This window comes from Abrus precatorius, unplaced genomic scaffold (assembly GCF_003935025.1).
Source record: "Abrus precatorius isolate BTA unplaced genomic scaffold, Abrus_2018 Scaffold10, whole genome shotgun sequence".
Classification (NCBI taxonomy): domain Eukaryota; kingdom Viridiplantae; phylum Streptophyta; class Magnoliopsida; order Fabales; family Fabaceae; genus Abrus; species Abrus precatorius.
Window position 1 is genome coordinate 25,799,233 of NW_020874292.1, and position 13,782 is coordinate 25,813,014.

Genomic DNA, 13,782 nt, shown 5'->3' on the forward strand with positions numbered 1-13,782 from the left:
TAAAAATAGAATAACAACATAAAAGCCAATGATAAGGTATGGATATGGCAACCAAAAAGGGGGAAGGAAATTTGTTAAGAGTATGCAACAAGATGCCGATCCCCACATTTGTTATATATTTTACTCCCTTTGCGCCATTCATTTTACCTTATCATCATGGCGTAGACATTAGACATTCCAAAAATATAGATAGAAGGTAAATAGAAGTGTTAAAAGTATTAAACTATAACATTCATATTTCATAATCAATCACAACAAAAGGTACAAAAAAGAAAGGACAGGTCGAATATACACATACGTCACCCCCTCAGTTCTAAAATCTGGGGGGGGCAACGACCCAACACGTGGCGCGCAACGCGCCCATCTCCGGTAATCAAAAGTAATCAAACGCCGTCGCCTGTTGCCTACTGTTATTTCTGTTCCCGTTATCGTTATCGTTAACGTTCGACAACGGCGTCGTTTTGTTCCTTTTCAGGGACGGAACCTCCGGAGGCGTCACCATCCGAATGAGCGCCAAGTTAAGCCCTGCGAAGAAGGGGTGCTTCTTGACGTCCGCAGCGCCTCGCTTCGACCCGAGCCTGCGGTTCGGGTCCTTGATAAGCAACCCGGAGATGAGGTCTCGCGCGTGCATGTCAAGCGTGCTAGCGGGCGTGGCAGTAGGAAAGGCGAGTGGCTTCTTTATGATGTTGCGCAGCGTAGACTCGTTGGATGGAGCAGCGAAGGGCGTGCGACCGTACACCATCTCGTAGATGAATATCCCGAACGACCACCAGTCCACGGCGTTGCCGTGTGAGTTCCCAGAGGCAACCTCCGGTGACACGTACTCGTGCGTCCCCACGAAAGAACATGACCGTGCCCCCACAGGTTCAGCCACAAAGAGCCGGTTCGATTGAAGAGTCTGCACTTTCCTGGAGCGGAACACGCGGTTCGAGAGACAAGAGAAAGGTGTAGACTGCTGGCGAGTGTAGGGTAGCACGTGTGGGAATGCAGGATCTGGCGAGTAATCGTGCGATTCAACGGCTGGGATTGCATGGGAGCATAGAGAGAGATCGAAATCAGAGAGCATGATGTGACCGTCGGATCTGACCAACACGTTTTCTGGCTTGAGATCCCTGTAGATGATTCCAAGCATGTGCAGGTACTCCAACGCAACCAGAACTTCAGCCGCGTAAAACCTACATGTAACAAGAAGAAATTATTTTTATTATGATTATTATTAACAAACACTGAAGCTAATTTTAAAATAAAAAAAATAAAATGAAAGAGACCTGGCAGAGGAGAGAGAGAAGCGGTTGTTAGGGTGTTTGTGTCGGAGAGAGTGCAAATCGCCACCGGAACAAAACTCCATGACAATGCAAGAAAAATGAGAAGCTTCGAACTCGGCGTAGAGTGTAGGGAGAAAAGGGTGGTCCAGCATCTTCAGAATCTTTCTCTCCATTTCTGCTCGCTCAGATTTTTTCTTCAGAGCCACGGCTTCCTTGTCGACCACCTTCATGGCGTAAAAGCAAGCGGGGTCGTCGTCGAAGTCGTCGACGGCGGAGTCGCGGAGGCGGCAGAGGTAGACTGTGCCGATGTCGCCGGCACCGATGCGGCGGAGGAGGTGGAAGTCGCGGAAGGTGAGGCCGGCCTTGCGGCGGAAGGTGGCGGAGCGGATGGCGGAGTAGGCGAAGTCGGAGGAGCGGTGGGGCTTGATGGAGAGGCTCTCCGGCGAAGAGGAGGAAGGGAGGAGGTCGAAGGAGAGACGGCTGAAGCTGGTGCTGCAAATGCTTTCGCTGCTCATTGAGGTGGAATTCACGGTCTCCGAGCTCATTCCAGAGTGACGCCCACTCATCGTCGAACGAAATGGGTCATGGAAATTACAAAGAAGAATGGTATGACAGAGAGCGTACAGTGGAGAGAGCAGTGCTTTGAATGCGTAGAGAGAGAAATGTTTGCAGAACAATGAGCGGTGGTTGTGTGGTATTTATGCTGAGGTAAGAGGTAAAATGGGTTTAACCTTTCCGACTCAGTTGGCACGTGTGCGGGGAGGGATTCTCACGTGGCAGATGTGGCTTTGGATTTGGAACTGAAGGAGGGTTCATTAGTAGGGGCTGGGCGTGCGCTACAGGTCTTGTTATTGTTAACCTTTCTTTTCTTTTTTCTCAATATTTTTGTTTTGTGATTGGAATGACAGAAAGGGAGAGGGAGGTGGAAGAGTCGTTAGGCTCAGGGGTCAACCATGTTTCTGTCTGACCAAAAACAAAGTATCGGGTCCTATTCAACCCTGCCTTATTCTTTTACCCTTCATAAATATACCTGTCAGCATAAACATTTTTGTTTTTTTCACCGCACCATTGGAAATTAGTTAAAATTTTTTTATTAATCTCAATTTTAATTTTAAGTTTTAAGTTTTTTAAAATATATTTATTCTATTAAAATTATAAAAAATATTAATCATTTAAATGGATTGAGATTAATTTTTTATTAAACTATTCTAACTAAACATATAAAAATGTAATTTCTATATTATACTTTATTTTGTGTTTTTCTACGGTATTTTTTATTGAACATACGTGTCGTCGACAAATAGTAACCAAGGCTACACCAAAGTTATAAGCATTGAATATATGCCGACATTTATACAAGTTGACGATGAATTGGAACCATAATTAAATAGCTAGTGAGTCAATCCCTTTCTACAATGAACGGGTACAGATACCTGATTCTTTTTGGACCTGGCAACACACTTCTTTTACACGTAACTCAGGAAAAGGTTTACCTTTTTTCTTATCATCTGTACCAAAAACATAGCTAGTGTTGAAAGAAAAGAAAATTCCCATCGCTTAGAATTTAAAAAAATAAATATATTGAACTCTCTGACTTAGAAGTGGTTTTGAATTTGATGCAAAAATACGTTATGACTCGAGTCATACCCCACTAGAACTAGAACTGACCTCATTCTTCAAGTTCAATCGAATTCACGTTCAAGTAAAGTAAATTTAGTACTACACATCATATCTGTTGGTAGTCGGTACACGTCTCGTATAAGCATATACTATTAAAAACAATATAAAATAAACGTAATAATAAAACAAATATTTATTTATCAGACATCACACTTCAATTGATTAGAACCTGTTTGGGCCATTTATCTCACGTACAGTGCATGGGTCTTTATTCCTCAATGGGAGGAATTTTAGCAATAAAAAAAAGAAACATAAATGGAAAGACAGAAAACAAAAACAGGAATAGGAAGGTGTAATAATTTGAAGGACAAGAGCCACAATCAAGTGTGTGGAATCAAGATAGCTGATGGCCGTCCACAGAGAGAGTCATATCAAATGAAAAGAGAGAGGCGATGAGTGATGAATGACAATGTAATGCCTGTAGATGCAGAGACATAGTGAGTGATAATGTTCAACCAAATATGCACATCTATAGATTCTAATGCTTGAGCAAAGTTTTGGCCATGACTTCACTGTTAGAGCAAATTGTGGGGCGTGTTTGGACGCAAAGGACGAACCATTAAAACATTGTCAATAGCCGTAGGACCAATCACTGGTACGGCATGGGCCCCAACGTAAGTGCTCTCCCGAGCTTTCACAATTCACACTTTTAACCCTTTTCAAGCTACTCCCTCTGCCTCTGCATGGGAATCTTCTTGTGCCACATTTTTCTCTGTAAGCCTTCTTTGCCCAACCAAATTTCTCGGTTTCCACATGTTTTTTAACTTGTGCAAGCCTCGCCTAATGTACCTATTCAAGCTTTAAAGTAAAGTAAAAACTAATATGCATGTCAACATTGCTCCTTTATTTCAAAACTTTGGTCGATAAAAATGTATGCATGTATAGAAAACTTTGTCTAGTTATTATTATTAGGTCTAGTACTCTCCTAAATTATTCAAATTATTTTAGGAAGAAAGGAGAAAGTATCAAAACCCAATTTCCTCATGTTTTCTAGCTACTTGTACTCCTTGTTAAGTTTTGTTGGGTGTCCTATTCTTGTTATTGTAAATTATTATAGGCGCTTTTAGTGTTTTTTTTTAATCAAGATTTGAGTTTTATTGTATAGATTTCAAAGGTAAAATAATAAAAATATTTAAGGAGGGAAAAAGAAAACATCAAAACTCAGTTTTTTCATGTTTTCTACTTGTACTCCTGGTTAAGTTTTGCTGCGTGCCCGTTCATTTTACAGTAGAACTCATTATTCCCTGCGTCCTAGTTAGGTAAAAGAAGAAAAAAAAATTAATTACAGTAATATGTTGAAGAAAAAAAATACAGTAATATAAATAATTTTAGTATTATTTTTCAATCAAGTTAGAGTTTTACTTCAGCTTAGAAATCTTATTGTGTAGCATTTATGGTGCCATACATAAATTTTGTCCAAAATTTTAAAGAATTAATATTTTTTGGGTTATTATTTGATGTATTTAAATTCATAAAAAAATGGTATAATATTCAAGGATGATCAATTGGGTTTAGCTAGATTAATATGCCTTATTAGCATATCACTTATCTTCAAAAGTAAAGAGGTCTTTTCTGTTTTTCCAATGATGAATTAATCTATGAAGCGTTATTGCATAAATTGACGATGGTAAAATTTCTACAGTAAAAGGTTAAATATTTTTTTTTGTACTCGTTTAGTAAAATATTCTTTATTTGTTGATTAAAAAAAGTTATTGACGTCGATGTCCTCAATGATTATCGTAGAGTTTGCGATCGTGTGGAATAGTTAACCTAAATATGCCTATTAGGCCACTGTTCAGTAAAAAACAGTTGTGGATGAAAAGTGTTTCATCGTAAAACAGCAACAGAAATTCTAGTAAAAAACGGTTGTACCATAATTTTTGGTCCCATTGCCTCTTTCTTTTCAGCATGACAAGGAATAGACATTTCAAGGGTTTTATATGGCATTAAATAAGTAAAATTATTTTGAAAGTTCCCTGTTTCTTCCATCTTTTTGCTTTAATCGTATTAATTAATTAGTTATTAATGGTTAGCAATCATTTTAACAGTAATGATATAGTATTTTCTTTATATGATCTTACTAATATTCCTAATACTTTATTAAGTAAAAATGTAAAAGTATTTAATGTCTTAAAAAAATAAAATGTATTTAATTTTTTATTTAATAAATGAGAAAATTTATAAGAGGATTTAGAATTGTTATAAAAAGAATATACGAGCTAGCTATATATATTCATGATACGTCACCATTGGCAATGTTGTGGTGGCTGAAGGTGTTTCATGAAAGATTAGACAAATGCTGAAAAAGAAAAAGTTATTTAATAATTTCGTGGTCCTATTTTCTTTATCCTTTATTCTATTTTTGGGATGATGCAAACTGATAAGTTACAAGTTACACATTCTAAGAAGTACTTGTGAATTGTCGTAGGTTCTATATCTCGTAGCATTGTAGCAAAATATTTATATAAAAGAGATTGGATACTACCCCAATGTTCAGGATTAATTTAACTGAAAGTACACTTTTCTAATTTATTAGCAAGGATAGAGTTTCCCAATTAGCTGGCTATAGTTAATAGAAAAAGAAACATTGATATGAACATATTAGGATACTGACCAAAACCTATTTTGATAACCATTTTTTTAAGGATCATTCTACTTCCAAAACATTTTTTTATCATATAAATGAGAGATATAAGAAAATTGTAAAAATTTTCGCAAAAACAATATTATATTTATCTTAATTTGATGTTTATAATGTGTGCTCTTGACGCGTTAAAAAAAACTAAAGGAAAACTTTTACCAAGAAAAAAAAATATTTGATTTATACAAAATACAAAAGTTATTCAATGCATTTTTTTAAGTAATTATAGATATTTTAAGAGTATTTATTAACGTTCCTTGTTATTTAACATATTTTTTTCTTCTTAATTTGTCTTCATTAATTACCTTTAATTAAAGGGGTATATTATATTCATAGTCCACTGACACTCTGGTATCTTAAATATTCATATTTTAGTTAATACCACGAGTTATTTGAATCGATACAAGATTATTTACAATAGCACTAAAATGAATTAGCTCTCTTAGCAAAAAATTATTGTCGTATATAAGATTTGAACTTAAAATATAACTTAAGATCATCTTCACTCGCTGAAGGATCCAGAAAGAAAGAGAAAGATGCATATATTTTACAAGCTTCACAAAATTATGGAAGTCGCAAAATGGATATATCTTTCTATCTCATGATACCTCTCTAAGAACATATTTTTTTCTTGAACCAATGAGTAATTGACAAATGAATTTCTAATTAATGGTAATACTAATCAGTATTACTTATACTATTAATCATCATTAATTATTTAATGTAAAATAAGGTTCAATTATTTTATTTTATATATAATTATAATTTATATTTGTTAATTATTTACTATTAAATGCATTAAGCTTAGCCAAAAGTGTAAGGAATAAAAAATTAACTAAAAGATAAAAAAAAACATTATTTTAAAGTTAATATAAACATGTAATAAGTATAACGTTAATGATACACGCGGGTTCAATTAACTAAATTCATTGAAATATAAAGTTTGAATACTAAATTTTATATTTGAATCAATTCTAAATTGTTTTAAAGATCAAATTATTACTTTTAATTAAATTAACTATTTAGTTGCTTATGTAATGCATTTATTTATTATATACATATTTGTTTATATATATATATATATATATATATTTAGAATAATTTTTTAAAAAAATAATTTAACCACAAATAACACGTATTAAAATTATAAGAATTTAATTTAACTAAAACAAGTTTGAAATATACATTATTTTAAAATGATAGAGATAATGTATTATATATTATAAATTTTATATAAATAAAGATATTATAAAAATTGAAAGTTTATATAACATAATAAAAAAATATTATAAATATAAATATAGAGATTGATGAAGAATCTAAAAATTTAAAATTTATAAAGTAATAAAGGAAAGTTAAAAAATAACTTTTATCTCTAAAATTTAAAATAAAATTAATAAAAAACATAAAAATAAAATTACTATATTAAAAGAAAATATAATTTATACATAATTTTTAAATAATTTTAACCTTTAAAAAATATATATATAGTAAAACTAGAAAAGAAAGTAATTTATTTAGATGCTTTACTTTCTAGATATAGTTTATAATATAAAGATTTATTTGAGCTAAACTTATTTGTTTGAGTATAAAGTATGACTTCAAGTTAAGTTTGAAAATTTATTTTATTACTCAAGTAAAAGATGAAATTTATTTACTTTAAACCATAATTTTTTATAGTGGAATAAGTATATTTTTGTCCCTATTATTCGTACATAGATAGCTATAGAATTCAGTATTGTTTATATTTATAATTTAATTAAAGAATATTAATAAAATTATTTTGGCTTTTTTAAAATTTTACTGATAAATAATTTAAAAAATATAATTATTGAATTGATATTTATAATATTAAATATTGAAAAAATTAAAGAATATATTCAATCTAGAATTGGCAAATAATTTTATTTTCTTGACTTTATATTTACTACATATTCAGTTTAACTTAGTAAAAAAACAATAATTTTTCATATTTTTATTTTTAAAAGTTTTACTCCTTATATTATAACTAAATTTAAAAATTCAATTAAAAAAAAGTCATAATTAGGTATAAAAAAATAACTGAAGCTCATTGTGGTCTCAAGAGATGAAAAAGCACGTAAAATCAATTTGCAGTTAAGTATAAATTTTTCACAATTTTTTAAAAGAAATATTGATACTCTAATTTTTCATAAAATTTTATTATTTAATTTTTTATTATATTATTTTGAACACACACATTAATTAATAAGTATAAAATCTAAAATAACTATTCTTTAATTAATAAAATGATAATAAATTTAAAATAAATATAATACAATTATTAAAGTTTAATGATAAAAAGGAGACTACAATTATTAATTTAATATTTAAGGTATAAAACTAGCAATGGATTAATACAAAGATAACAAATTTTTAACTAAAAATATTTTAGGGGAAAAAAGACATTTAAAAGGAGCCACAATAGGCTATGAAGGGTGATAAAAGCCACTCATATTATAGTAGGCTGTATTTAATTTTTTTTTTAACATGTGCATGTAATCATACATTAAAAAATCTTAAATATATCAATTAATCAGGGACATTATATAACACGAAAAATCATTTTTTTTTAATTTCTTTAACACATTCAATAAATTAGAGACTTAAAACAAAGAACAAATAATTACAATATTTTTATTATCTGTTTATTTAGGTTAGTAGTTCATAAATCAAGAAAATATAATTAATATCCTTATTTTATTATAATTATTTTTAAACTTTCTATTGTATCCTTTCATTTATTACTTGAGTAGGTAAGCCTTGGATTATAATTAAAAAATATATAATTAATGTTATCTTAACTTTTAAAAATAAAAACATGATTTTGTTTTTGAATATAATGATAAAAAAAAGTGATTGATTAACTAAGTATATATATTGTTTTGAACAAAGGTATGATTGATTACATATTTTATTAGTGCTTAATTGAGTGATCATTAAATTTTGATGACATTGATGCGAGTTGTTTTGAGTAGAAACAAATGACAATTAAGTTGATGCCCATTAAATATCTTGTCCATTTAGTTATAGAAAGCAATGTAACCAGCAGAAAGTGGACAGATTAGATTGATACTAAATATCCACATGGCCAAGCAAAACAGTGCATGCATGGCATGTTATGGTGATTGGAAGCAACAGCGAGGGATGAACAAGGGTTGGAGAGAGAGCAGGGTCCCTCCACTTGATTGGGTCCCAATGGAAAAGAACAATTCTCTAAAAAGCCTACATGATTTTTGAATTATTTGACACACACCCTCATCCTTTTGTTGGAAGAAGATTGAGAAGAAATTGATGCAAAGGGACCCATGACTGTTTGAGATGGGACTTGGTGTTTGGGGAAAGACCAGCAAAAAGTGCATCAAGTGGAATTGTTGGTGCGATGGGGCCATGGCGTTTTGTTCAGAAGAGGAACCCAAACTCTCAATATTGATGAGGCTTGTTTGTTTCTGAGTTTCATGACAAAATTTAAACCACCATGCATTTGCAAGCAAACCAAACTTTCACTATTTACCCGGGGTGCCAAGAAACTCATGCACATACACAATGAATTGGTTCTTATTTTTACTGCTTGTTAGAAAGAAGATAATACAAACTTTTATTTGTTTAAAAAGAACAACTTTAAAATTTGAGATAATTATTTTGTTACCATATAGACCAATCATGAAGATAGTTGATTACTTTAAGCAAATATGGATGATTTTAAGAATAATAGTATTTTGGCTGTTTGAATTATTAGTGGGGCATTGCTTTTGTAATTTTGAAAACATTTTGAGAAGAAAAAAAAAAAACTGAAGCTAATGTTGATGAATAGTTCTATAAATGTCAGTTTAAACATAATTTTGCAAGAATTAGTTGTGTCCATACTGAAATGGATTTGCATATTGTTTTCGAAGGAAGGTTTGCAGTGGAAACCAAAAAATTGATTCGACGCCAAAAGGAAGGTTCTACAAATGCTTTCCAAGGCAAAAAAAAAAAGCTCATACGCGGCAACTGCCTAACAGTATGATGAGTACGTGGAATCAATAATTAAATTGGGTGATGATTCAAACTATACTCTGTTGTGGGTAGACAAGATGATCAGCTATCTGACAAGATGCTATCCACTAATAGATCACATTTAGCAAAACAAAAGATTACAAAATCAATAACTAGTGCTCAAAATTCTAAACCATAGATTTTCACTTGCTATGGTACTAATGACAAGCATAATGGGTGACTCCAAATTCTAATTCCACTTAAAAGAGATTTGTGGGCCAAATTTTAACTCACTTGTTGTCTTTTACTTGTTTCAGAGTTTGTCATCTTCTCAGGCCCCTCTCTCTCTTGTTTTATCATTTACTGACATTCAATTCTCTGCAATAATTGAGGACCACAAAATATTAACCTCAGACCTGAAATAATGAGTGATGTGATGAGGCTATATCCCAGTACTAGAGTATCTGGCATGCAATGTATCACATGTGCACACCACTTATTTTAATTTTACGTAAGATCCTCGTCCATGTATACTACTGTTTTCTATCATCAATTTACTGTTTGTTTGCATCTTTACATTGTGCCACATTTATAACATTATTATTAGCACAATCTTAAACATAGTTAGATATATTGCTATTGGTAAAAAGACTGTTAATATTAAATAAATAATTAACCCCTCTCCTAATTTGCAATTACTAAAAGAAGGAAGTAAACTAGTTTTGAGAATTTAAATATGATTAAAACAATATCCTTTCTATAGTACTGCTTCGTTTTAATGTGTATCCGATTGGCCCCTTGAATTCAACTCCATCTTCGTTCACCTCTTTAAGAAGCAGTCATTTGATCAATTCTTAAATAAGTCCATGCATAATTATAATTATATATATATATATATATATATATATATATATATATATATTTATATATTTATCACAAATATTTTTATTCAAGACAATCTTATTTAAGTTAAACAAAATATTTTCTTCAATTATTTAACACAATTACACAATTATATCGAAAACAAATAAATTTATATTGTTTCATAAAAACATTCACTTCTATTCATCCATTCCTTGTATCTTCCAACGATATATGGGTGTTCTTATTAATAAATTTAGTAGTTAATGTTTAAATTAGGGATTTTATTAACATTAAAATCATTTTTTTTGTGTTTTTGTATTATAAAATATTTTAAATATTTTTTTATTTTTAGATAATGACTGGGCCTTTTTTAACAGGGATAGTCAAAATGCATCCATCCAAAATAACTTGTAGCCATATCATTCATACATATAAGCAGATAGTTAGAATCTAATTTTAATATTTCCAGTTCTTAAACTTTGGCCCTCTTTCCGTTCTTATTTTGTGTTAGTGTTAGTTCGAGTTCGAATAATAATTATGATAAATCTTACAATATAAATATAAATTTGAAAAAAATAAACACAATTATTTAAGCAATTTCTTGAATAACATCAATTTCCTGGTTTTATTAAGGGAAAGATCCTGATGATAGAAAAAAAATGACATTATTAAAAAAGGGGCGATATAGATTAATGCAGGAATCAGACAACTATTGCAAGGAAGCATCATTCATGAGAGAGATTAAAAACAGTCACCAATATTCCCGCTGACTTGATGGCCCGACAATCAGACAAAACGTGTCACATAGATAGCAACTCATCCTTTGTGTAAAATTAGTATTTTGGCCATGCAATGTATAATAATAATAATATTTTCTTATTGCTATAAATATATAAACATTTTAACTGTTTTATTGATCAATTAGATAAAATCAAAACACGTAAATTGCAATACAAAGAAAACTCTATGTATGCCCATGTTGATTATATCGAAATATTTTAATAAAGCCTATATCTATATAAGTTATAGTAAAAAAGGAAAAAGATTGAAGGATATCGTGATCTGTGTAGAGTAAAACACATCAAAGCACAATAGAGATACATGGTATATATAACATTGAGCATATTGACGTTAATCTTTATACCACATTCACCCAATATTTTATAGCAAATATACGTGAATTCGTCAAGTGATGAATTAGTAACAAATTTTTAAATTTTGTTCTTAGACAAGGTAAATTAAAATTTTGTTTTTATTTTAAAAAATTATTTTTTATTTTGATTTATTCCTTTAATTTTGCTTAGAATCACATTTAATGTTTACTTTGGCCAACCATTATTGACTTTGAGGGAGAAAAATATTATTAAATGCAAAAGGAAAATTCCAATTTTACTTTAAACAGTGAAATGATTGAAAGATATATTAGTTCTTGGAACGTAGGGTTATAGTTGGATGGAATGATTTTATCAGGAGATGAGAATGAGAATAAAAATGAAACGCGGATTCTTATGCTTTTTTTTAATCTATAAATCGGAATAAGATGATAACTTTATTATGCTATTTTCATGTAAGCTATAATTGTGATAACTAAAAAATTAACAATACCTAATTTATGATTTTCTAAAGTAGATATACTCAATTTGATTCAAGAACATGAGAACATTACAAATAAAATGTCATGTATTAAAATTAAGTGTTAGGTTTATTTACATTAATTTAATTGTTTAATAAAAATTAAAAGTTTAATATAAAATTATGAATGCAATAATGATGAAATGTATTATACTAACAGATAATTATGTTGTTATATAAAATGATATATACTATTAAGCATCTCATATTATTATGATTATTATTATGGACTTGTAATATATATGTGTATATTTATATAACTTTAAAAGAGAATTTTTTAACGTTAGTTTATAATTTTTCCTTTTTTTAGTAAAAACTTCGGACATCGATAAACTCGAATTAGTTTAGGCCAATCCTTTTAGCATAAAAAGAATAATGGGTTGTCTGTAAAAGATTTTGAGTTGAAACATAAGAATTGTAATGCTTTAGTGGAATAATTGTTAGAATAGGCCATTCTAATTGGAATGACTCCTTCCATTGTCTCCATCCAACCGTGTAAGCATAGATTGCAGGATAAGGTAACCAAAATTAGAGATAAGAAAGTGGGTTCAAATCCAGAGACTTTAGCTACAAAAGCGAAAAAAGACAAGAAAAAAATGTTAAAAAAATCCATTCTTAGGTGGATCAAACAAAAGTAAATGCAACTAAAAAGGAAAGGAACTGTGGCTAGGAACTAAGTGCACCCGCTTTTAATTCAGAAAGTTTATTTTATATGTTGGTAGACTCACGAACTACCAAATAAAAGGATTTCATTTATTCTTTTGAGATTAAAAGCCAAGTCCAATTTCTTTTTTAAGAAAACAAATTTGGTCACAATGAATGACATAAATTGACAAGTCAACTTCAAATTTTAAAAGGTAATACTTTGTTAAAAAACAAGTTGAAAGTTTAAATGAAATAATAATTTGTCACGTAAATATTAAGGGTTCTTCTTGTGTTCCCAATGGCTAATGCCCATGACCTGTGGGTTGTGGCTTTCCTTCCTGCTTTTTGTTTTTTTGCCTTCGTCCCCATTTCTTCCTACAACATTATAAATAAAAGACACTTACTGCATTCGGTTTAACATTTTTCTTTTACATTTTTATATAATAAATGATTTAAAATCAATCCTAAAGATTGATGTCAAATTTTTTCCCTGATAAAAGCATTGGGTCTAACGTCTTTGAGCTAGGCTTTGGTCTCTAGCTTCCCAACAACATAGAAAGTGACTAGACGAGACAAAAAGCAAATGGCCTGCAAACCCAAAAGAGGAGCTGGAAAAGTGAAGCACTAAGTGAGGCATGACGTTGTGGAAGAAAAGAAATTTAAACAGAACATCCAATAGGAAAAGTGGGAACCCCCAAAATGTCCGTCACTAATTACCCTTCAATAGAGTTTAGTAAGTTTTCCATAATCCCGTAGCCATCTACTTTCTCCACATATTTTTTTTTCTTATTTGATAACTTCTTTTCTTATTTTTAGTTTTAAAAAATTTAATCATACAAATAGTAGGTTATTACTATTTTATGGGAAGAAATTTGTATTCCAAGAATATTGAAAAAACAATTCCATCGAATCTAGCAAATACACCATCACTACCCTATTCTACGGTTGTGGTATGCAAGAATGTTAATAACGCATTTTTTAAGAGTTTTTTGTTATTTATTGAAATTTATTAGAATTCATAAAATTATCCAAGTTTTTTATTTATTTGATACGTCTTAC

The 13,782-nt window shown here is 30.4% G+C and overlaps 1 protein-coding gene across 1 annotated transcript; it reads right to left on the reverse strand.

The window, feature by feature from the left end:
- Nucleotides 1-286: 286 nt before the first annotated feature.
- LOC113852597 (protein kinase PINOID-like) lies at nucleotides 287-1,899 on the reverse strand. The gene is made up of 2 exons (XM_027482912.1): nucleotides 1,269-1,899; nucleotides 287-1,175 (listed from the first exon to the last, which is right to left on the reverse strand). Exons 1-2 carry the CDS (start codon nucleotides 1,829-1,831, stop codon nucleotides 374-376), a joined length of 1,365 nt encoding a protein of 454 aa, XP_027338713.1. The 5' UTR covers nucleotides 1,832-1,899; the 3' UTR covers nucleotides 287-373.
- Between the last annotated feature and the right edge of the window lie 11,883 nt (nucleotides 1,900-13,782).

Excerpts from the sequence above, each read along its gene's own strand:
- LOC113852597 (XM_027482912.1), bottom strand. The coding sequence starts at position 1,831 with ATGAGTGGGCGTCACTCTGGAATGAGCTCGGAGACCGTGAATTCCACC. Across the intron at positions 1,176-1,268 it reads TTCTCTCTCTCCTCTGCCAG|GTTTTACGCGGCTGAAGTTC; the intron begins GTCTCTTTCATT and ends TGTTACATGTAG.